This window comes from Salmo salar, chromosome ssa12, assembly GCF_905237065.1.
Source record: "Salmo salar chromosome ssa12, Ssal_v3.1, whole genome shotgun sequence".
NCBI lineage: Eukaryota > Metazoa > Chordata > Actinopteri > Salmoniformes > Salmonidae > Salmo > Salmo salar.
In genome coordinates this window covers 13,072,304-13,094,123 of record NC_059453.1, presented here as the reverse complement: position 1 = coordinate 13,094,123, position 21,820 = coordinate 13,072,304, and the positions used below count along the sequence as shown (strand labels likewise).

Below are 21,820 nucleotides of genomic sequence, written 5' to 3'. Positions count from 1 at the left end.
CCCTCTCGTTCTCTCGCTCTCTCTACGCTTTCCCTTCCCTCCCCCCTCTCGCTCTCTTTCCCTCTTCTCATGCCCTTTCTCCCTCCCTCCTTCAGTCTCTCCCTCCCTCTTCTCCCTCTCCCTCCCGCTCTCTCTCACAACGGTCTCCCTCTTTCTCTCTCTCTCTCTCTCTCTCTCTCTCTCGATATATATATATATATCCCTCTCTCACTCTCTTTCCCTCCCTCCCTCTCTCTTTCTCTCCTCCCCTTTTCGTTCCTCTCTCCACATTCTTGCACTCCTGCTCAGAAAAATAATCCATGGAGGCTCTAAGACTAGAAGCTGGAGGATTAGGGTCCCTCTCAGGGGGTTCCACCCTGCTCAAGGCCCTTCTCCCTGGGGCAGAGGGCTTCGTCCTTCCCCCTGGAGATCCAGAGCTGTGCCGGGAGCATGGAGAGAAGTTTATCTAGTTCTGTGTGGATGACCTGGAGCCAGTGTGCAGTCAGTGTGGACTGACTGAGACCCACGAGGGGCACAGAGTCTACCCCATAACGGAGGCTGTACCTGACTGTAAGGTAAGAGACAGACGGACAGACGGACGGACAGACAGGCAGGCAGGCACGCAGACAGACAGACAAGCACACAGACATACAGATAGATAGACAGACAGACAGACAGACAGACAGACAGACAGACAGACAGACAGACAGACAGACAGACAGACAGACAGACATGTCTACAAGCTACCTACACCCCTACTTTATGTAACTTCGCATTTAAATATCTGTTCATCGAGTATCTGCCATTTAGCAGATACTTTTATTTGATGTGGCATGTCTGTGCAGTTACATAAGATAGTGTGTGTGGTTTGCACTGTATGTTTTGCAATCCACTCTGTTGTTGTTGCCATGCCACATACATACAGATGTAGCATCGTAATTTTTTTATTGTCGCAGCAAAATAATCCTGCAGCAACAGGATTTGAACGTTCAGTCCATAATGTTGCTTGATCGGTGGTTAGGCTATTAGCTGGCTAATATGAGGCTACATGAAGTGTGATACTGTTAATTTAACCGTGTGTTACTGCAGGTTTTCAGTGAATTGATGTAAATCATGAAGCTCATCTGCATTTTATGTGGTGCAGGAAAATTCTCAGCAACAAAAGAGTTATGACATTATGATCCTACACCTGTACGTGTTTGACTCATGAAGTGTTATTTCGGTTCCTGTCTCCATGTGCTTTGACACTTAACTGACGCGTAGAGTAACATGACCTAGTCTATGAGGCCACACACACACACACACACACACACACACACACACACACACACACACACACACACACACACACACACACACACACACACACACACACACACACACACACACACACACACACACACACAAGCAGGGGTGGACTTTCTATCTGCATTTCAGGCAAATGACAGATGGGCTTGTCCACTTTTAGCCCAGTGGGCTGGTGTAACTTGTTTCTTTTTTAGCAATGTTATTATCTGGGTAATGATGGGGGATTCACAAAAAAGGCCTCAAGGAAAAAAATGGGCCAGTGTGGGGGCCCTTAAAATGGGCCAGTGTGTGGGTCCTTAAAATGGGCCAGTGTGGGGGCCCTTAAAATGGGCCAGTGTGTGGGTCCTTAAAATGGGCCAGTGTGGGGGCCCTTAAAATGGGCCAGTGTGGGGGCCTATTTTGGGACTGTTGGAACAGTCCCAAAATGTTTTGCAGGTCATCAATGAAGTTGTCAAGAACTTTCAAAATGTGTGAAGCAAAACACATCACACTGTGACACTTTCTGTATGTTGAAAGTTCTATATCTTCAGTAGATATTTTTTTTTTTTGCAATTCGATCACTTTACAACTTCATTTTCATTACCTCAAAAAATCAAATCAAATCTCCTTCCAGCACAATACCAGTGTCTACATGTGTGTTTTGCAGAAGAAAAAAATTAAGTAAAACATCTCTATTGATGACATCATCAAAAGTTGAAACATTTTCCAAACCTCGTTTTAGGTTTTGAAAATTACAGTTTTTCTTACTTTTAATCCCACGCTGTGATGTCACATAGAAGCATTTTTGTGGGGACTTTTCTTTTCTTTTTAATCACAGATCATAGAGAATATCATTCACGATTGACAGTGATGATGGCATATTTTGAAAGTAGGTAGGTCTAATTTGGTGTTTGAGGGTATAAAAATACAAACATTTCTTCAAGTCAATGTGTGTAAGACATTATGACACCATTTATTATTATTTTTTGTGCACTGGCAACTAAAAAAACGGTCACTAAACCACTGTTTAAAGAGAGTACTAAGTAGAAGTCTCCAATCTTTATATTATTTTTTAAAGGCCGACTGGATATCATTTCTCCCGGTCTCTGGCCCACACTCCAGTACAGTAGGTGGCGGTAATGCATCATTACACTTTGACTGCCACCCGCAGATAAACCCCCGAAGAAGTACAAGGAGCTCGTCAGCCACCCCCGTAGCTTGCTAGCCAACATAGCCGGAACATTGCAGCTCTTTAGACGGTTTCGGTGAATGGGAAGTCGCTGTGTTTGAAACACACGTCTGTCGTATCTACTAGTTACCCTGTTTAATTGCATATTTACGTTGTTAGTCATCTAGCTGGCTGGTTAAGTTAGCACTAGGCTAGTTGTTTATGCTAACTAGCTAGCTAACATCCCCGACCATGAGCTCACTAAACTACTCCCCCGCTGCCAAAGAACAGGAGGTCTGCTGGACGGAGAAAGAGGGTCTGTGGCTTAATATTGTCGTGAAAGAAGAGGAGGAAGAGGAGAACGTCACAGTGAAAGGAGATTCAGAAGCGCTCAGAGTGAAAGAGAAGGAGGAGGAGAAAGAGGGGGATGTCGTTTTTGGAGTGAAGGAGCAGGGGGAGGTTACTGTAACATTGGAAAATGAGGAAGACAAAACTGGAGATCTGATGAACGCCGGTAAGTGATGGGGTGATGATAATGAGCTGAAGGAACCTTTAATGTTCTGTTTAGAGGCGAATTGGCTCTGACAGCCAAAACAGCCAAAAACTCAATCTAAACGTGAATCGGTTCTCAATTGCGGTACAGTTCTAGAAACAAATCCCTCTACTTTCATATCACATCAAGATAATTAACCAAATGCTAAATATACACTTACTGTACACCAGAGGAGGCTGGTGGGGGGATCTATAGGAGGACAGGCTCATTGTAATGGCTGGAATGGAATAAATGGAACGGTATTAAACATATAGAAACCACATTCGGATCCATTCCAGCCATTACAATGAGCCCGTCCTCCTATAGCTCCTTCCACCAGCCTCCACTGCTGTACACTGTTTTAACCACAGTGAATGATAGAGGTCTTTAGTGGCCAAAAGACTGTATTAGTATGGGCAGATCCATTGAAGGCTTCCATCATTTTAATGTAGTCAACGGGTGGGACTTCCAACTTCATTGGCTGAGCCCTCCTGGTGACCCAGTTGGAGTCACGTCCAACCGGGTCATCAGGTGGGATCAGCCAATCGTGAAGAAGAAAATGGACTACTTCAAAATGGAGATGGCCTCAATGGCGCTGCCCATAAGGCTGTCAGAGACACTATAATGGCACAGATACAATGAGGAATCCTCTTATCTATCTCTATAGTCGCAACAGTCGCAGCCGACAATATTTTTCTGTGACAACACGTGTGTGGTGTCTGTCTTCTGTTTACACACAGGTGTTAGATGCAGATAGCTAATTATCACAGGTAGTCCACTCTGTCTTCTGTTTACACACAGGTGTTAGGAGATGCAGATAGCTAATTATCACAGGTAGTCCACTCTGTCTTCTGTTTACCCACAGGTGTTAGGAGATGCAGATAGTTAATTATCACAGGCAGTCCACTCTGTCTTCTGTTTACACACAGGTGTTAGATGCAGATAGCTAATTAGGACAGGTAGTCCACTCTGTCTTCTGTTTACACACAGGTGTTAGGAGACGCAGATAGCTAATTATCACAGGCAGTCCACTCTGTCTTCTGTTTACACACAGGTGTTAGACGCAGATAGCTAATTAGCACAGGCAGTCCACTCTGTCTTCTGTTTACACACAGGTGTTAGACGCAGATAGCTAATTAGCACAGGTAGTCCACTCTGTCTTCCGGCTGTTTTCTGTAAACACCCTCTGTAACATGGCGATGGCCGTGTGGGAACCCTCACCCTATAAAGGTGTGTCACTGTAACCTTTTTTCATTTTTTTTATATAATTTCTTGCTGATATGAAAAATAAGGTCCTTATGCTTCCAAAACCGGACCACAAACGATGCATGTTGATGTTCAGACCGAGCATCTGGCCTCTTAACAAAACTCCCCCGTACAGAAGACCCCTTCGTCCAATGACTCTTATCAAATCAAATTTTATTGGTCACACATTTAGCAGATGTTATTGCGGGTGTAGTGAAAAGCTTGTGTGTCTAGCTCCAACAGTGCAGTAGTATCTAACAATTCACAACAACAATAATACACACACATCTAAAAGTAAAAGAATGGAATTCTGTGTAATATAATGGAACTGAGAGTCATGATCAAGTCCTTGATGGTTGATGAAGAAAACAATACATTATTCAAATACTGAGCTAGCCTATAGTGTATGCTCACAAAATGGAGGAATTCTATACAATTGCTCAGAGAAAGATATTCTCAAAGGTAGTTTGTACCGGAGATGCCAAGTCGAGGTCCAAGAGGCTCCTAAACAGCTTCTACCCCCAAGCCATAAGACTCCTGAACAGCTAATCAAATGGCTGCCCAGCCCCCCCACCCCCTCATCTACACTGTAGCTACTCTCTGTTATCTATGCATAGTCACTTTAATAACTCTACCTACATGTACATACCGTAATTTCCGGACTATAAGCACAATGACGCGGCTAATATATGGATTTTTCCCGCTTTAAATAAAAAAAAAAAATACACATTCTGTGACGTGCTCAGTTTTTTGGCGGCATGAAGCTTTCATTAGACCAATGAAATTGGCGAACGGGTTAAGGTCAAACAACTTTTTGGTTTACTGTTTAGATTAAATCGAGCGCTCTCAAACTTCCCATCATTCTGATTACGGTAGTCATTTTGTCACCCTCATCATGGCAAAGACACGGAGAAATGCATATGATGCAGCTTTCAAGTTGAAGGCGATTGATCTGGCTGTTGGAAAAGGAAATAGAGCTGCTGCACGGGAGCTTGGTCTTAATGAGTCGATGATAAGACGTTGGAAACAGCAGCGTGAGGAATTGACTCAGTGCAAAAAGACAACTAAAGCTTACTGCTGATTTTTTATTTTTTGTTACAAGCCGTGTTTCGTTAAAGCCTATTTATTTTTGTTACAAGCCGTGTTTCATTAAAGCCTATTTATTTTTGTTACAAGCCGTGTTTCGTTAAAGCCTATTTATTTTTGTTACAAGCCGTGTTTCGTTAAAGCCTATTTATTTTTGTTACAAGCCGTGTTTCGTTAAAGCCTATTTATTTTTGTTACAAGCCGTGTTTCGTTAAAGCCTATTTATTTTTGTTACAAGCCGTGTTTCGTTAAAGCCTGTTTATTTTTGTTACAAGCCGTGTTTCGTTAAAGCCTATTTATTTTTGTCACAAGCCGTGTTTCGTTAAAGCCTGTGTAAAGTTCATTTGTTTCAATGTACCGGTAGGCATCTGCGGCTTATAGACATGCGGCTTATTTATGTTCAAAATAATATATATATCTTTTTAATTCAGTGGGTGCGGCTTATATTCAGGTACGCTCAATAGTCCGGAAATTACGGTAATTACCTCAATACCAGTACCCCCTGTTTATAGCTCCACTATTGTTATTTACCGCTGCTCTTTAATAATTTGTTATTCTTATCTCTTATTTTTTTGTAGGGAGTTTCTTAAAACTGCATTGTTGGTTAAGGGCTTGTAAGTAAGCATTTCACTGTAAGGTCTACACCTGTTGTATTCGGCGCATGTGACAAATACAATTTGATTTTCATTTTATTCGCAAAAAGTTAGGGGTCAAAATTATGGACACCTCTGTTTTCATTACCTTTCAATACCTCACATTGTGAGAATAACGGCACTGAGCCTTTTTCTAAAATGGGTTTCTAAAAAGTGTTGTTGGGAGGGATCTTTCACTAATTCCTCCATACAGAATCCTTCCAGATCTTTGACTAATTCCTCCATACAGAATCCTTCCAGATCTTTGACTAATTCCTCCATACAGAATCCTTCCAGATCTTTGACTAATTCCTCCATACAGAATCCTTCCAGATCTTTGACTAATTCCTCTATACAGAATCCTTCCAGATCTTTGAAATCTTTTAGTCTCTTATGGGCTGTCCTTGTCAATTCAAACCACAGGTTTTCAATAGGATTCAAGTCACTGAGATGGATTGAAACAACATTTGAGATTTTGAGGCCAATCTTTGATTTGGGAATTCTAAATTCCGACAGAACAAAGTGTATAAATCAATATCAAATATTTCAATGCCCTTGGACACGGGAAAAATGGGTCACCTTTTTTTAACAGAATGCTACCTGATTCAAAGTATGGAATGACCCTGTGTCCATTTATTTACAGATTTTGATGTGTGCTTGGGGTTATTGTCTTGCTGGAAGATCCACTTGCAGCCAAGTGTCAGCCTCCTGGCAGAGGCAACAAGGTTTTGGGCTAAAATGTACTGGTAATATGTGAGGTACAAGGATAGGATGCCGTTGACCTTAACAAGGGCCCCAGTGGAAGAAAAAAATAGCCTCATAACATAAAATATCCACCACCATATTTTACAGTAGCTATGGGGTTATTTTCTGCTCATGCATTGTAATTTCGACGCCAAACCCACCACTGGCGCACATGGCCAAACGGCTCTATTTTCATGTCATCCCATACATGTAAACGCCTGGAGGTTTCTAACCAGCTTTGGCACTTGGATTGGAACCGGTGCTTTGGTCAGATGACATGAAAATAGAGCTCTTTGGTCAAGCACACCAGTGGTATTGAGAACAGTGTCCATTTCAGGAATTGAAAACCGAGATGTCCATCATTTTAACCCCTTCCTTTTTGAGAATGTGTTATTACTTGTTAAACAAAATCTCTTTCTCTGGGCAATTGTAATAGTATAAAATAATATAATTTCCCAAATTTCTCTCAGTATTTTAATGATTTATTGTAGACAGTCATTATTGTTCATCTTTATCCGCGGTGTACACACTTTAACACAAACTCTGCAGTTTGCCCATGAGAGCAAAATTATTATCTTTTTTAAACATTATTTAATGAATTTGTTTTTAAAATCTCAATGGTGTTATTCGTTTTTTAGTTATCAGGTAACAGTCCGATCTGATTGAAATCTCTAAGATACTATATCATGTCTATTATTACAAGAGGTTGTAATTTATAGCCAAATTATGAAGAGGACCGAATCAGGAAAAGGAAGGATAATTTCAATATGGATTAAATGTTAAAAATAAAACCAGAGGTTATTGAATTTAAGCAATAAGGCATGAGACTATTTCTATTCAATAACACAAACTAAAATATCAACCAATACATGGTATTTCTGATAGCACTGTCTAACAGATATAGAGCAGGCATCAGCCAGTCTAGTTCTATTTCTGATTGCACTGTCTAACAGATATAGAGCAGGCATCAGCCAGTCTAGTTCTATTTCTGATAGCACTGTCTAACAGATATAGAGCAGGCATCAGCCAGTCTAGTTCTATTTCTGATAGCACTGTCTAACAGATATAGAGCAGGCATCAGCCAGTCTAGTTCTATTTCTGATAGCACTGTCTAACAGATATAGAGCAGGCATCAGCCAGTCTAGTTCTATTTCTGATAGCACTGTCTAACAGATATAGAGCAGGCATCAGCCAGTCTAGTTCTATTTCTGATTGCACTGTCTAACAGATATAGAGCAGGCATCAGCCAGTCTAGTTCTATTTCTGATAGCACTGTCTAACAGATATAGAGCAGGCATCAGCCAGTCTAGTTCTATTTCTGATAGCACTGTCTAACAGATATAGAGCAGGCATCAGCCAGTCTAGTTCTATTTCTGATAGCACTGTCTAACAGATATAGAGCAGGCATCAGCCAGTCTAGTTCTATTTCTGATATCACTGTCTAACAGATATAGAGCAGGCATCAGCCAGTCTAGTTCTATTTCTGATAGCACTGTCTAACAGATATAGAGCAGGCATCAGCCAGTCTAGTTCTATTTCTGATAGCACTGTCTAACAGATATAGAGCAGGCATAGCCAGTCTAGTTCTATTTCTGATAGCACTGTCTAACAGATATAGAGCAGGCATCAGCCAGTCTAGTCTATTTCTGATAGCACTGTCTAACAGATATAGAGCAGGCATCAGCCAGTCTAGTTCTATTTCTGATAGCACTGTCTAACAGATATAGAGCAGGCATCAGCCAGTCTAGTTCTATTTCTGATAGCACTGTCTAACAGATATAGAGCAGGCATCAGCCAGTCTAGTTCTATTTCTGAGGTTGAGAGACAAAAGCTTCTATTAGCATAGTTTCTAGTCAAGCACACTTGTTGTCTATTATTAACAGAAATTGTTTCTATGCTGGCAGTCTAATTTTCTTTTCCCTTGCTAGCTAGCCAACTAAAGCTAACACAGTCGCATCAAGTTCACCTTTGTTTATTTGTTATATAAACATGATGAACGTGGGGTAAACAGTGCCATTTATTTTTTATTTAACCTTTTATTTAACTAGGCAAGTCAGTTAAGAACAAATTCTTATTTACAATGACGGCCTACAGCGGCAATAAGATGCTTCCTTACAGGTTTATCTCTCGACAGTGCAACAACACTATAAAATTAAATGAGATGGAAACAGAATTTTGCAAGAATATATTGCAGAATATAATAGAAGATAGTCAACTAATTAAAACGGATATTTCCAACCTGGGCCGGGGAATTGTGCAGTAGACTGTGTTAGTAGTGGGACATTGAGCAGTATAATGAATGAAAATACCATTCACTCATGCATTTTGATCGATGTACGGATCAATTAAGTTCCTGTCTTATCATAATCTTGTGCAAATCAATACATTTTCTAATTAGTTCAATACATTTAGTTGATTTCCTACTATGATCAATACATTTTCTAATGTTGCTGAATTCTGTTTTAATGTCTGTAATCCGTGATTCCGTTCTGCACATCGGAGATTTGATTGGGTCTTACAGATGGCAAGGTTTATACAATTCCCCTCTGTTTCATACCAGATGTTAGGCAAGAAGCATGGGGTAAAAATGGAGATTAGTTTATGAATTGCCAGGCTGGGCTGTGGGACAGTGGATGCGTAGGGATAATTCAAATGGAACTATTAAAGCGATGCATCAGGATTTTAGCAACGAGGCCCTTTATCTACTTCCCTAGAGGCAGATGAACTTGTGAATACCATTTGTATGTCTCTGTCATGTATGAAGGAAGTTAGTTACTTTCTGCTAGCATGCTAGCAGATACTATAGACTTCCAGTGATTATGCTAACGCTCGTTAGCAATTGCGCTACGGCTAGTTAGAAACTTCCGTCAAACTGCATGCATAGACATACAAATGGTATCCATGAGTTCATCTGACTCTGGGGAAGTAGATATTGTGAAATATCCCTTTAACAGGCATTACCTGTGGATTATTGTGAATAACTAACAGCTATCAACCAATCAGCATCCAGGATCCAAATGTACCGTTTGGGATCTAGTCTGGATTAAACCTCATAGGAAGACAGTTTAATCATGTGGAGGTTTCATTTCAGTTTAACTAAATACTCTGTTTGTCTTTGGCAGGAGAGAGGCCAGACTTTCCCTCTGACAGTGGGAAGAGTCCCTCAGGGGAACCAGACCCAGAGACACCCAAACCAGTGAGACCACACCACTGCTCCCACTGCGGAAAGAGTTTTACCTGGTTATCAAAGCTGAAAGAGCACGAGAGAACACACACTGGAGAAAAGCCTTACCAATGTGCCATTTGTGGAAAGACTTTTACCCAGTTAGGGGGCTTTCAATATCATGAGCGGACACACAGAGAAAAAAATACCTACCACTGCTCTCAGAATGGAAAAACATTTACCCGGTTAGGGAACCTGAAAAAGAATGAGAGAATACACACACAGGAAGAGAAGACAAACCACTGTTCCCAGTGCGGAAAGAGTTTTAAATGGTTATCAAAGCTGAAAGAGCATGAGAGGACTCACACAGGAGAAAAACCTTTCCAATGCTCCCATTGTGAAAAGAAATTTAACCAGTCCTCACATCTGAAAGAGCATGAGAGAATACACACAGGAGAGAAGCCTTTCCAATGTTCTAAGTGTGGAAAGGGTTTTACCTGGTTATGGAACCTGAAAACACACGAGAGGACACACACAGGAGAAAAGCCATACCAATGCTCCCTGTGTGGAAAGACTTTTACCCAGTTAGGGGGCTTTAAATATCACGAGAGAACACACACAGAAAAAAAGACCTACCACTGCTCTCTGTGTGAAAAGACATTTACCCGGTTAGGGAACCTAAAAAAGCATGAGACAATACACACACAGGAAGAGAAGGCTCCCAGTGCAGAAAGACTTTTAGTCAGTTAGGGAACCTGAAAGAGTATGAAATAACACATACAGGATAGAAGCCAGGGGCGAATTGGCTATCTGGCAATTCTGGCAAATGCCAGGTGGGCTGGACCATTTTTTAGTTGGGTGGGGTGGTCAAAATTGACACAGACTTTTTTTTATACATTAAAATACAAAAATGAAAAAGGTGACATGGCCTGCGGCCCATGGGCCTGTTAATATATATTTGTACGATTTTTGGGCAATTTCTCAGATATACTAATGAGCCTTTGGCTGATCAGTGCAGTAGAACCTTCACTGGGCAACGGTCGGCTCCCCTACGCAGTTGGGCTGGCCAATTTTCCCATTCAAACGTGGCATCAGCGAAGAGACGTGCTCCGACTGTCATCAGTTAGACAGCCAATATTAACTGTCATCAGTTAGGCAGCCAATATAGACTGTCATCAGTAAGGCAGCCAATATAAACTGTCATCAGTAAGGCAGCCAATATAGACTGTCATCAGTTAGGCAGCCAATATAAACTGTCATCAGTAAGGCAGCCAATATAGACTGTCATCAGTTAGGCAGCCAATATAGACTGTCATCAGTTAGGCAGCCAATATAAACTGTCATCAGTAAGGCAGCCAATATAGACTGTCATCAGTTAGGCAGCCAATATAGACTGTCATCAGTTAGGCAGCCAATATAGACTGTCATCAGTTAGGCAGCCAATATAGACTGTCATCAGTTAGGCAGCCAATATAGACTGTCATCAGTTAGGCAGCCAATATAGACTGTCATCAGTAAGGCAGCCAATATAGACTGTCATCAGTTAGGCAGCCAATATAGACTGTCATCAGTTAGGCAGCCAATATAGACTGTCATCAGTTAGGCAGCCAATATAGACTGTCATCAGTTAGGCAGCCAATATAGACTGTCATCAGTAAGGCAGCCAATATAAACTGTCATCAGTTAGGCAGCCAATATAAACTGTCATCAGTAAGGCAGCCAATATAAACTGTCATCAGTTAGGCAGCCAATATAAACTGTCATCAGTTAGGCAGCCAATATAGACTGTCATCAGTTAGGCAGCCAATATAGACTGTCATCAGTTAGGCAGCCAATATAGACTGTCATCAGTTAGGCAGCCAATATAGACTGTCATCAGTAAGGCAGCCAATATAGACTGTCATCAGTTAGGCAGCCAATATAGACTGTCATCAGTAAGGCAGTCAAGATCATGGATCGTAATAAAGGATGAAGGCTACAACCTCTGGCTGTTGTAACTAAGGATATTACAGTAGCAGAAAGCCAACCTCTCTGGCTGTTGTAACTAAGGATATTACAGTAGCAGAAGGCTAGCAACCTTCTCTGGCTGTTGTAAGTAAGGCAGCCAATATGACAGTAGCAGAAGGCAGCAACCTTCTCTGACTGTTGTAACTAAGGATATTAAAGTAGCAGAAGGCTACAACCTTCTCTGGCTGTTGTAACTAAGGATATTACAGTAGCAGAAGGCTACAACCTTCTCTGGCTGTTGTAACTAAGGATATTACAGTAGCAGAAGGCTGCAACCTTCTCTGGCTGTTGTAACTAAGGATATTACAGTAGCAGAAGGCTACAACCTTCTCTGGCTGTTGTAACTAAGGATATTACAGTAGCAGAAGGCTGCAACCTTCTCTGGCTGTTGTAACTAAGGATATTACAGTAGCAGAAGGCTGCAACCTTCTCTGACTGTTGTAACTAAGGATATTACAGTAGCAGAAGGCTACAACCTTCTCTGGCTGTTGTAACTAAGGATATTACAGTAGCAGAAGGCTACAACCTTCTCTGGCTGTTGTAACTAAGGATATTACAGTAGCAGAAGGCTACAACCTCTGTCTGTTGTAAGTAAGGATATTGCAGAAGGATACAACCTTCTCTGTCTGTTGTAAGTAAGGATATTGCAGAAGCAGGGCATTGTATTGGGGCAAAACAATCTGCGTTTTAACCACACGTTTACATTTCTGATGACGTAATCTTTATAGTTATGCTGCCATATCTTAGCCTGAGATGCTGAAAAAGAACACTACTATTTTGACTGCTTGTCTGTTCCCTGTGTTTGTAATGGTGCTGAAAACAGAACATTAAATTACTATTTAGACTGCCTGTCTGTCTTGCTTGTATGGAAAATGCTGTCGAGATCGCTGTATGCAGGGGCGCACCTTTGGTTTTAGAAGTGGAATTGACATAACTTTTTTTTGGTTTGCTTTTTTTGTCATATAAACTCTCCAAACAGCCTACCTGACTGCTTGGAGGTGTCCGCATGGTCCCAAAGCACACTGTCAATGTTTTTTGTATCACATTCCAATGATAAAACTGGGGGGGACAAAAATGCCATTTCTGAATGTGAGGGGGACATTCTACTAAACTAACAAATGGAATGGTGTGTCGCGTCTTTGGCATCATTAAAACTGAAGACATGTTTATCAAATAACTCTCTGTAATTATTACGCAACTAAACTGATTACTCGTGTAACTGTAATTAACTAGGAGGTCGGGGCACCAAGGAAAATATTCAGATTACAAAGTTATAATTTTCCTAATATAACTTTCAGATATCATAATATCTGATCTATGAGTCTTCTGATTTAATGACTTATTATTCACCTCACGTCAATCTCATTCCAAACGTCGTAAATTGTTGGTTATCTGCATGAACCCAGTCTTCACTATGAGTCATCCATACATCAATTGTCTTAAAATCATTTATTTACTAAACTAAATAATTCAACAGAAATGCAAAACAAACAGATATGGTTACAAGGAAATGATAGGAGAATGTTCCCTAGTGGGCTAAACCGGCATGGCAGCTTGTTAGACAAAAGGGGAGTGTGGGTCAGCTGAGAAGGCACTACAGAGTTGATAAATATTAACAATTGAAATGCTAAGCCTTTGCACATGAACGCTCACTCATTCGGGAACAATTGCAATCAATATATATTTATGCTCAGTGTGTCGTCGGGATCTTTGTTGAAAAGTTCTGTTCTGTTGGAGAGATTGTCCTCCAGTTCTCTCTCTCTCTCTGTTAGAATGGATATTTCAAAGTGACATTCATTAATGTCGTTATAGAATGGATGTTTCGTCGGTCTTCGCGTTCAATGATACCGAATTCTTAGCTGCAGACTAGTAATTAATATCAAAGACTTGTTATTATTCTGTCGGTTTCAATAGTCTAAGAGTTTAACCACGGTGGTTAAAGTTCAGAACGAGGAATGCATGGTCAAACCTTGGCCCTCTCTTCTCGAGGTAAGCTGGTCTGGGGAAAGAAACCCTGGGTGGGGGTTTATATACTGAACGTAGAAAAGGCTGTCACATGACGACAGGTCCTGTCTGTGTCCCTGGGGGCGTGCCGATGACTTAGTTAAGACTCCAAAGGGAATTGGAGTTTCCTTCATTAAACAGTCCAAAATCACATTACACAATATCACAAACAGTTCTATCCTTATTCATTAATTTTATACAACCATTTAGATGTAAGTCTCATAGCTGAGGCTAGTATATAAACATTATTATGGTAATATGGCCGTATTGTCTCTCATGAGTTTCACAAAATTGTACCAAACGGACCAGTTCGTAGCTGGATTCTTCACCGATCTTCTATACCTCCTCCAGAACATAAATGTCGTTCGGTTCTCCAATTCTGTGAGGTGGAAGAATCCTTTGTTCTCTATGAAAACTCACTCTGTCTCCATACTGTGGCCATGAGGAGAGAATTTCCTCATAGGAATTTACGACCGCTCTCACAGAGCCTGGTGTCAGAAGTATAGAGGTCGGGGGATGGTGCATAGAAAAGGCCTGGTGCAGAAGGAGGGGGGTCAACTGTGCTCGCTGTACCCAAAGAGGGCAACGTCATGACAGGTGTTAATCTGGTCATACCATGGATCATTTAGCTATTTGATTTAGAGTTTTAGGACCCTGTAGGTATATCATTTTATTTGAATAGAATATTAGAATTTAATAGAATATTGAATTTGTCCTTTACTACTATATCCCATAGAAACGCATTGAATATCACATTCCTAAATGGCAAGACGTGTCTGTCATATACAGTGCATTCAGAACGTATTCAGAACCCTTGACTTTTTACACATTTTGTTACGTTACAGCCTTATTCAAAAATGCATTAAATAAATACAAATTCTCAGAAATCAACACACAATGCCCCATAATGACAAAGCGAAAACAGGTTTTTAGAAATGTTTGCGAATGTATAAAAAAAAGATACCTTATTTACATAAGTATTGGGACCCTTTGCTATGAGACTTGAAATTGAGGCACCTAAATACTCAGACCATGAGACACAATATTTTCTGGTCTGATGAAACCAAGATTGAACTCTTTGGCCTGAATGTCAAGCGTCACGTCTGGAGAAAACCTGACACCATCCCTATGGTGAAGCATGGAGGTGGCAGCATCATGCTGTGGGGATATTTTTCAGCGGCAGGGACTGGGACACGTCAGGATCGAGGAAAAAATGACAGAGCAAAGTACAGAGAGATTCTTGATGAAAACCTGCTCCATAGCACTCAGGACCTCAGACTGGGGTGAAGGTTCACCTTCCAACAGGACAACGACACTAAGCACACAGCCAAGGCAACACAGGAGTGGCTTCGGGACAAGTCTGAATGTCCTTGAATGGCCCGGCCAGAGCCCGGACTTGAACCAGATCGAACATCTCTGGTGGGAGTTTGCCATTTCCCCATTCATATAATGAGGGATCCTGTTTTCTGCTAACAACGTCTGCAGTACCGCGGTCCACCTTGACTTTCCGTGGCTTCAATGAGGGAATCGTTCTCCCCTGAGTATGCTGCGTCGTTAAGAAACATACAAACATCTCTTTTCCACAAAATATATGTTGACATTTGTTTTTTACTATTTTGCATTGGGGAGGTAGATAAAGTGTTTATCATAGTCAATCGCCTTTGTATTTTTTTTATTTGGTTTATTTGGATGGGGACAAACACATTGACACACAAAACAACAATCGTCCGATGCATTGCACTGAAGTATTACTAGCAAATGTTCAACACCAATCGCCAGTCGCTATGAAAAAAAAGTATACATCTATTGTATTGTGATACGCTGATTGTCATTCTTCCTACTGCCCACCAGGGGGAGGTGAACTCTTCACTGGGGAAGCTGCTAGGGAAGAGCAGGAGGTTTGAGAAGGTTACACGGATCTTTGAACACGCCTCCCAACACAACCAGGTACGACTTGCATTGTCGGTCTGTCAATGAATCAATCACAACTAAACAATCGCTGTATTTATAAAGCCCCTTTTACATGAGTTGTCACAAATCAGCTGTCAAATGTATCACATCTGTCCTCCCTCCGTTCCTCCCTCCCTCCCCCAGAGCCATGCCCAGCAGACAGAGAGACAGATAAAGGAGGAGTTTGAGAAGCTGCACCAGTTCCTGAGAGAGGAAGAGGAGGCCAGGCTAGCCAGGCTGAGGGAGGAAGAGGACGAGAGGAATAGAGTGATGAAGGAGAAGAGGGAGAGAGTTGGAAATGAGATGGAGCTACTGGCTGAAACTATCAGAGAGATCGAGGAAGAGATGAAGGAAGACAGGGATGACATCGCCTTTCTGCAGGTGTGTGTGTGTGTGTGTGTGTGTGTGTGTGTGTGTGTGTGTGTGTGTGTGTGTGTGTGTGTGTGTGTGTGTGTGTGAGAGTGGGAGAGTGATGGCATACTGTGCATTGGCATAAATGTGATAAAACATTGCTTTGTCTTCCAGAATTACCAGGAGACAATAAAGAGGTATGCAGACACTCTCTGTCTCTCTCCCTCTGTCTCTCTCTCCCTGTTTCTCTCTCTCTCTCGCTCTGTGCTTCTCTTTTCGTTTTCTTCTTGGCACAAATCACACAGACACACACAGAGCCCTGTAACAGAATAGAGTGTGTGTGTGTGTGTGTGATGTGTAGGACGTGGCAGAGTCATGGGGAGCCAGAGGAGGTGTGTGGTCCTCTGATAGACGCGTCTAAACACCTGACCAACCTCCTCTACACCGTCTGGAATGACATGCTGCAGATAGCCCCTTACAGTGAGTCTGGGGGGAGTGGTGTGTGTGTGTCTGTGTTTGTGTGTGTCCTATCTCCCCCCTCTCACCCCTGTCCCCCCTGTCCCCCTCTTCCCCCAACCCCTCCCTTCCAGCTCCAGTAACCCTGGACCCGACCACGTCCTGCCCGTCTCTGGTCCTCTCCCCTGGGCTAACCTCTGTCCAGCTGGGAAAGGAGAGGATCCAGATCCAGCCCGCTAACCCGGAGAGATTTGACCTGATCGACTGCACTCTGGGCTGGGAAGGATTCAGCGCCGGCACCCACTGCTGGACAGTGGAGGTGGCACTCACTGACTGAGGATGGGTTCCAAATGGCACACTGTTCACTATTTGGTGCATTTGACCAGGGCCCATATACACACACTGATGGAGGTTCTTGGTGCTTTTGACCAGGGCCCATGCACACACACACTGATGGAGGTTCTTGGTGCTTTTGACCAGGGCCCATACACACAAACACTGATGGAGGCTCTTTATTGATGGTATTGGAGTAATATTATATATATCTGTCTTTCAGGAATGTTACTTTGTCGGTACAATTCAAAATATAATTTTAAGTATACATGAGTATAATAATAACAAATATATCCTGCTTCAAGGTTGGAGAGAGCAGCAACTGGACAGTTGGTGTGGCCAGCCAATCGGTGCGTAGGAGGGAGGAGTTTGAGGCGTGTCCGGAGGAGGGGCTATGGACCCTCAGCCTACGGAATGGGACGTACCGTGCCATGACCACACCCTGTACCACCCTCCCTCTGGACTGGTCCCGCTCCTTTCACAGGATCAAGGTGGGGCAATAGTTAGATAAGAGGGTGTACTACAAATATTAGAATAGAATAAAATAGATTTAGTTAATTAACTGTTGACCCTGTGTGTCTAACTCAGTCTTCTGTTTCTGTAGTTTTACCTTGTAAGAAAGAGTGCCAACAACAGATTTCCTTTCTTCTTCATTTATAATTTGTTACAGATAATCCATCTTTTCCTTGCCTGAAGGGGACATACAAGAACAAATAACCAATTTCCATTTAGTGCCTAATGGACAATGACATTTTATGTTATCTTTAGGTGTTTCTGGACTGGGAGAAGGGTCAGGTGGAATTCTGGGACGCGATGAGGGACAAACTCCTGTTCACCTTCACGCACCGCTTCACAGAGACGCTGTATCCGTACTTCGAGAGCAGCTGTTCTAAGTGCTGGCTAGTGGTGTTACCCCAGAGAGTGTGTGTGGAGGTAGAGCTAGATCCCATCCCTGGGGATGACGATGGAGACCAGATCCCACACGACGGATCATCCAAGGAGGGAGAGGATACCAAGACTAGATCCACTGACGACAGCAAGCTGACAGAAACCGGATCCCCTGTCGAAGACCAGATCTCAATGACCGGATTACCCAAGATCTCAACCACTGACCAGAACCACGAGACAAGATCCCCTGACAAAACGTCAAACACCGGATCCGCTCAAATGATGGGCCGGATCCCAAAGACTAAATCCACCAGAAAGGGAAAGGGCAAGATCCCACACACTGGATTCGCTGTTGAGAAGCAGATTACCAACACCAGATCCAATGGAAGCTACCACATCACGAAGGATAGGCCGCTAGTCCAGGTCAGGAGGACAGAATCCACTGAATGATCCACTGAGAGATCCACAACCAACAACACAGAGATCAAGTTGCCCTGCAGCCCAGCCCAGATCATCCAACACACAAGAGATCACCCAACACAGACTAGATTCCCTACCTCCACAGACTAGATCTCCTACCTCCACAGACTAGATCCCCTACCTCCATAGACTAGATCTCCTACCTCCATGGACTAGATTCCCTACTTCCACAGACTAGATCCCCTACCTCCATAGACTAGATCTCCTACCTCCACAGACTAGATCCCCTACCTCCACAGACTAGATCTCCTAGATCTGCTGTCATTGACTAGATCACCTAACACACTATATTTGAGATCTCTTACAAGCATTTCTGCATAATGTTGTAATACACAGTGTATTATAGTGGAGGTAATGTTGTAATACACACATTGTTGAGTGTATTATAGTGGAGGTAATGTAGTAATACACATATGGTTGAGTGTATTATAGTGGAGGTAATGTTTAATACACACATGGTTGAGTGTATTATAGTGGAGGTAATGTAGTAATACACAGTGTATTATAGTGGAGGTAATGTTGTAATACACACATTGTTGAGTGTATTATAGTGGAGGTAATGTAGTAATACACATATGGTTGAGTGTATTATAGTGGAGGTAATGTTTAATACACACATGGTTGAGTGTATTATAGTGGAGGTAATGTAGTAATACACACATGGTTGAGTGTATTATAGTGGAGGTAATGTAGTAATACACAGTGTATTATAGTGGAGGTAATGTTGTAATACACACATTGTTGAGTGTATTATAGTGGAGGTAATGTAGTAATACACATATGGTTGAGTGTATTATAGTGGAGGTAATGTAGTAATACACACATGGTTGAGTGTATTATAGTGGAGGCAATGCTGTAATACACAGTGTATTATAGTGGAGGTAATGCTGTAATACACACATGGTTGAGTGTATTATAGTGGAGGTAATACTGTAATATACACATGGTTGAGTGTATTATAGTGGAGGTAATGCTGTAATACACGGTGTATTATAGTGGAGATAATGTAGTAATACACACATGGTTGTGGGAGTGAGGGAGCAAGGGAGGGAGCGAGGGTGGAGAGAGGGAGGAGGAAGAGAAGGACATTGGTCAATAGTATCCAAAGTAGACTCGACGGACAGAAGCTGCTCTCAAAATTGAGCAATTAGATCGCTTCTCCTCTCCTTCCTCACCCTCTCCTCCCTTCTTACCTTCTGCTAGCTCCACCACAAACCCCACCCCCTTCACTCTGGACACACCCACACAGTGAAGCAGCGAATCACGGCGCAGGTTGAAGTTGATGAGAGCTGCTTCCACACCCACCTCCAATCAAACCAGACCATCCATCCCTCCATACTAACATTAGGTCTCTCTTGGCGGTGCGTAGAGCCACATTGGGGAACCTCCATCCTCCCACAGTGAGGTACAATCCTAACCCAGCCTCCAGGCTCCATGACCAGGGTACAGAGCTGAGGACAACCCCTATGGATCTCAGAGACGCAGACACAAGTAGCATTATTACTGGTGGAGAGAGGAGGGGAGGAGAGAGGGGGAGGGGAGGGAGGTGAGTGAGTGGAGAGGGAGAGGAGAGAGGGGATGAGATGAGGACAGCGGGGGTGGGGGGAGGAGAGAGGGGGTGAAATGGAGAGGGGGAGGGTGTGAGACAGGGGAGTGGAGAGGGGGAGAGGGATAGAAGAGAGAGGGAAAAAGCAGACGTAGAAGAGAGTAGGAAGAAGAGGGGAGATGTAGTAGAGGGAGGAAGGGGAGGGGATAGATGGAGGGAGGGGAGATGTAGAAGAGGGGGAGGAAGGGGAGGGGAGGGGAGAGACGTAGAAGAGGGGAGGAAGGTGAGGGGAGAGATGTAGAAGAGGGGAGAGGGGAGATGTAGAAGAGGGGAGGAAGGTGAGAGGGGAGGGGATAGATGGAGGAAGGGGAGGGGAGAGGGGAGATGTAGAAGAGGGGAGGAAGGTGAGGGGGGAGGGGATAGACGTAGAAGAGGGGAGGAAGGAGAGGGGAGAGGGGAGATGTAGAAGAGAGGAGGAAGGTGAGGGGAGAGGGGAGATGGAGGGGAAAGAGGAGGATGGAGGAACAGAGAGGGGAGAGATGGAGAGATAACAAGGAGGAAAAAAGGAGGAAAGTGGAGGAGAAGAAGAACAACAAGATAACTAGGTAATACACTACATTCTATTACCCTGGTCAAAAGTAGTGCACTATATAGTGAATTGGGTGCCTTGGGTCCTGGTAAAAAGTAGTGCACTATAACTACACACAATAACTATCTATGACTGAATTAATTAATTGTATATGACACATGTAAAATGCATATATAATTGCCTATGAAGATGGACTATAACAAAACCCACATTAAAATCTAGTGATGATAAAAAACACATTAAAATGTAGTGAGGATAAAAAATCCCAGTTAGTCAACATAGTGATATCCATCACAGTTAGTCAACATAGTGATATCCATCCCAGTTAGTCAACATAGTGATATCCATCACAGTTAGTCAACATAGTGATATCCATCACAGTTAGTCAACATAGTGATATCCATCACAGTTAGTCAACATAGTGATATCCATCCCAGAGATTCCGAGGGGAAGTCAACCTGAACATGTACAAACAGTTAGTCAACATAGTGGTGATATCCATCCCAGTTAGTCAACATAGTGATATCCATCCCAGTTAGTCAACATGGTGATATCCATCCCAGTTAGTCAACATAGTGAAATCCATCCTGGAGATGCCGTGGGGAAGTCAACCTGAACATGTACAAACAGTTAGTCAACATAGTGTTATCCATCCCAGTTAGTCAACATAGTGATATCCATCCCAGTTAGTCAACATAGTGATATCCATCCCGGAGATGCCTGGGGAAGTCATCCTGAACATTGACAAACAGTTAGTCAACATAGTGATGATATCCATCCCAGAGATTCCGAGGGGAAGTCAACCTGAACATGTACAAACACAGTTAGTCAACAACTTACATTGGTGCATCTTACATTTACATTTACATTTAAGTCATTTAGCAGACGCTCTTATCCAGAGCGACTTACAAAATGGTGCATTCACCTTATGATATCCAGTGGAACAACCACTTTACAATAGTGCATCTAAATATTTTAACGGGGGGGGGGGTGTTAGAAGCCTATCCTAGGTATCCTAGGTATTCCTTAAAGAGGTGGGGTTTCAGGTGTCTCCGGAAGGTGGTGATTGACTCCGCTGTCCTGGCGTCGTGAGGGAGCTTGTTCCACCATTGGGGTGCCAGAGCAGCGAACAGTTTTGACTGGGCTGAGCGGGAACTGTGCTTCCTCAGAGGTAGGGGGGCCAGCAGGCCAGTGGTGGATGAACGCAGTGCCCTTGTTTGGGTGTAGGGCCTGATCAGAGCCTGAAGGTATGGAGGTGCCGTTCCCTTCACAGCTCCGTAGGCAATCACCATGGTCTTGTAGCGGATGCGAGCTTCAACTGGAAGCCAGTGGAGAGAGCGGAGGAGCGGGGTGACGTGAGAGAACTTGGGAAGGTTGAAC

The 21,820-nt window shown here is 42.9% G+C and overlaps 1 protein-coding gene across 3 annotated transcripts; it reads left to right on the top strand.

The window, feature by feature from the left end:
- Positions 1-266: 266 nt before the first annotated feature.
- LOC106564224 (zinc finger protein 239) lies at positions 267-19,846 on the top strand. 3 transcript variants are annotated; one of them, XM_045690742.1, is made up of 9 exons: positions 267-554; positions 2,729-2,948; positions 15,699-15,794; positions 15,942-16,178; positions 16,323-16,345; positions 16,510-16,628; positions 16,739-16,923; positions 17,243-17,428; positions 17,706-19,846. In XM_045690742.1, the coding sequence occupies exons 4-9, from the start codon at positions 16,068-16,070 to the stop codon at positions 18,273-18,275; spliced, it is 1,194 nt and encodes a 397-aa protein (XP_045546698.1). In that variant the 5' UTR covers positions 267-554; positions 2,729-2,948; positions 15,699-15,794; positions 15,942-16,067; the 3' UTR covers positions 18,276-19,846. The 3 variants fall into 3 exon arrangements, with proteins under 3 accessions (XP_045546698.1, XP_013985749.1, XP_013985748.1); XM_014130274.2 differs by lacking the exon at positions 2,729-2,948; XM_014130273.2 differs by lacking the exons at positions 267-554; positions 15,699-15,794; positions 15,942-16,178; ... (3 more) ...; positions 17,243-17,428; positions 17,706-19,846 and adding an exon at positions 9,796-11,880 and having other exon boundaries at positions 2,432-2,948.
- The last annotated feature ends 1,974 nt before the right edge of the window (positions 19,847-21,820 follow it).

What these genes read in the sequence shown, in the direction of transcription:
- LOC106564224 (XM_014130274.2), top strand. Translation starts at nt 16,068, where the DNA reads ATGAAGGAGAAGAGGGAGAGAGTTGGAAATGAGATGGAGCTACTGGCT. An exon ending in ATGACATCGCCTTTCTGCAG is followed by an intron (nt 16,179 to 16,322) that starts GTGTGTGTGTGT and finishes TTTGTCTTCCAG; the next exon opens with AATTACCAGGAGACAATAAA. An exon ending in GCTGCAGATAGCCCCTTACA is followed by an intron (nt 16,629 to 16,738) that starts GTGAGTCTGGGG and finishes CCTCCCTTCCAG; the next exon opens with CTCCAGTAACCCTGGACCCG.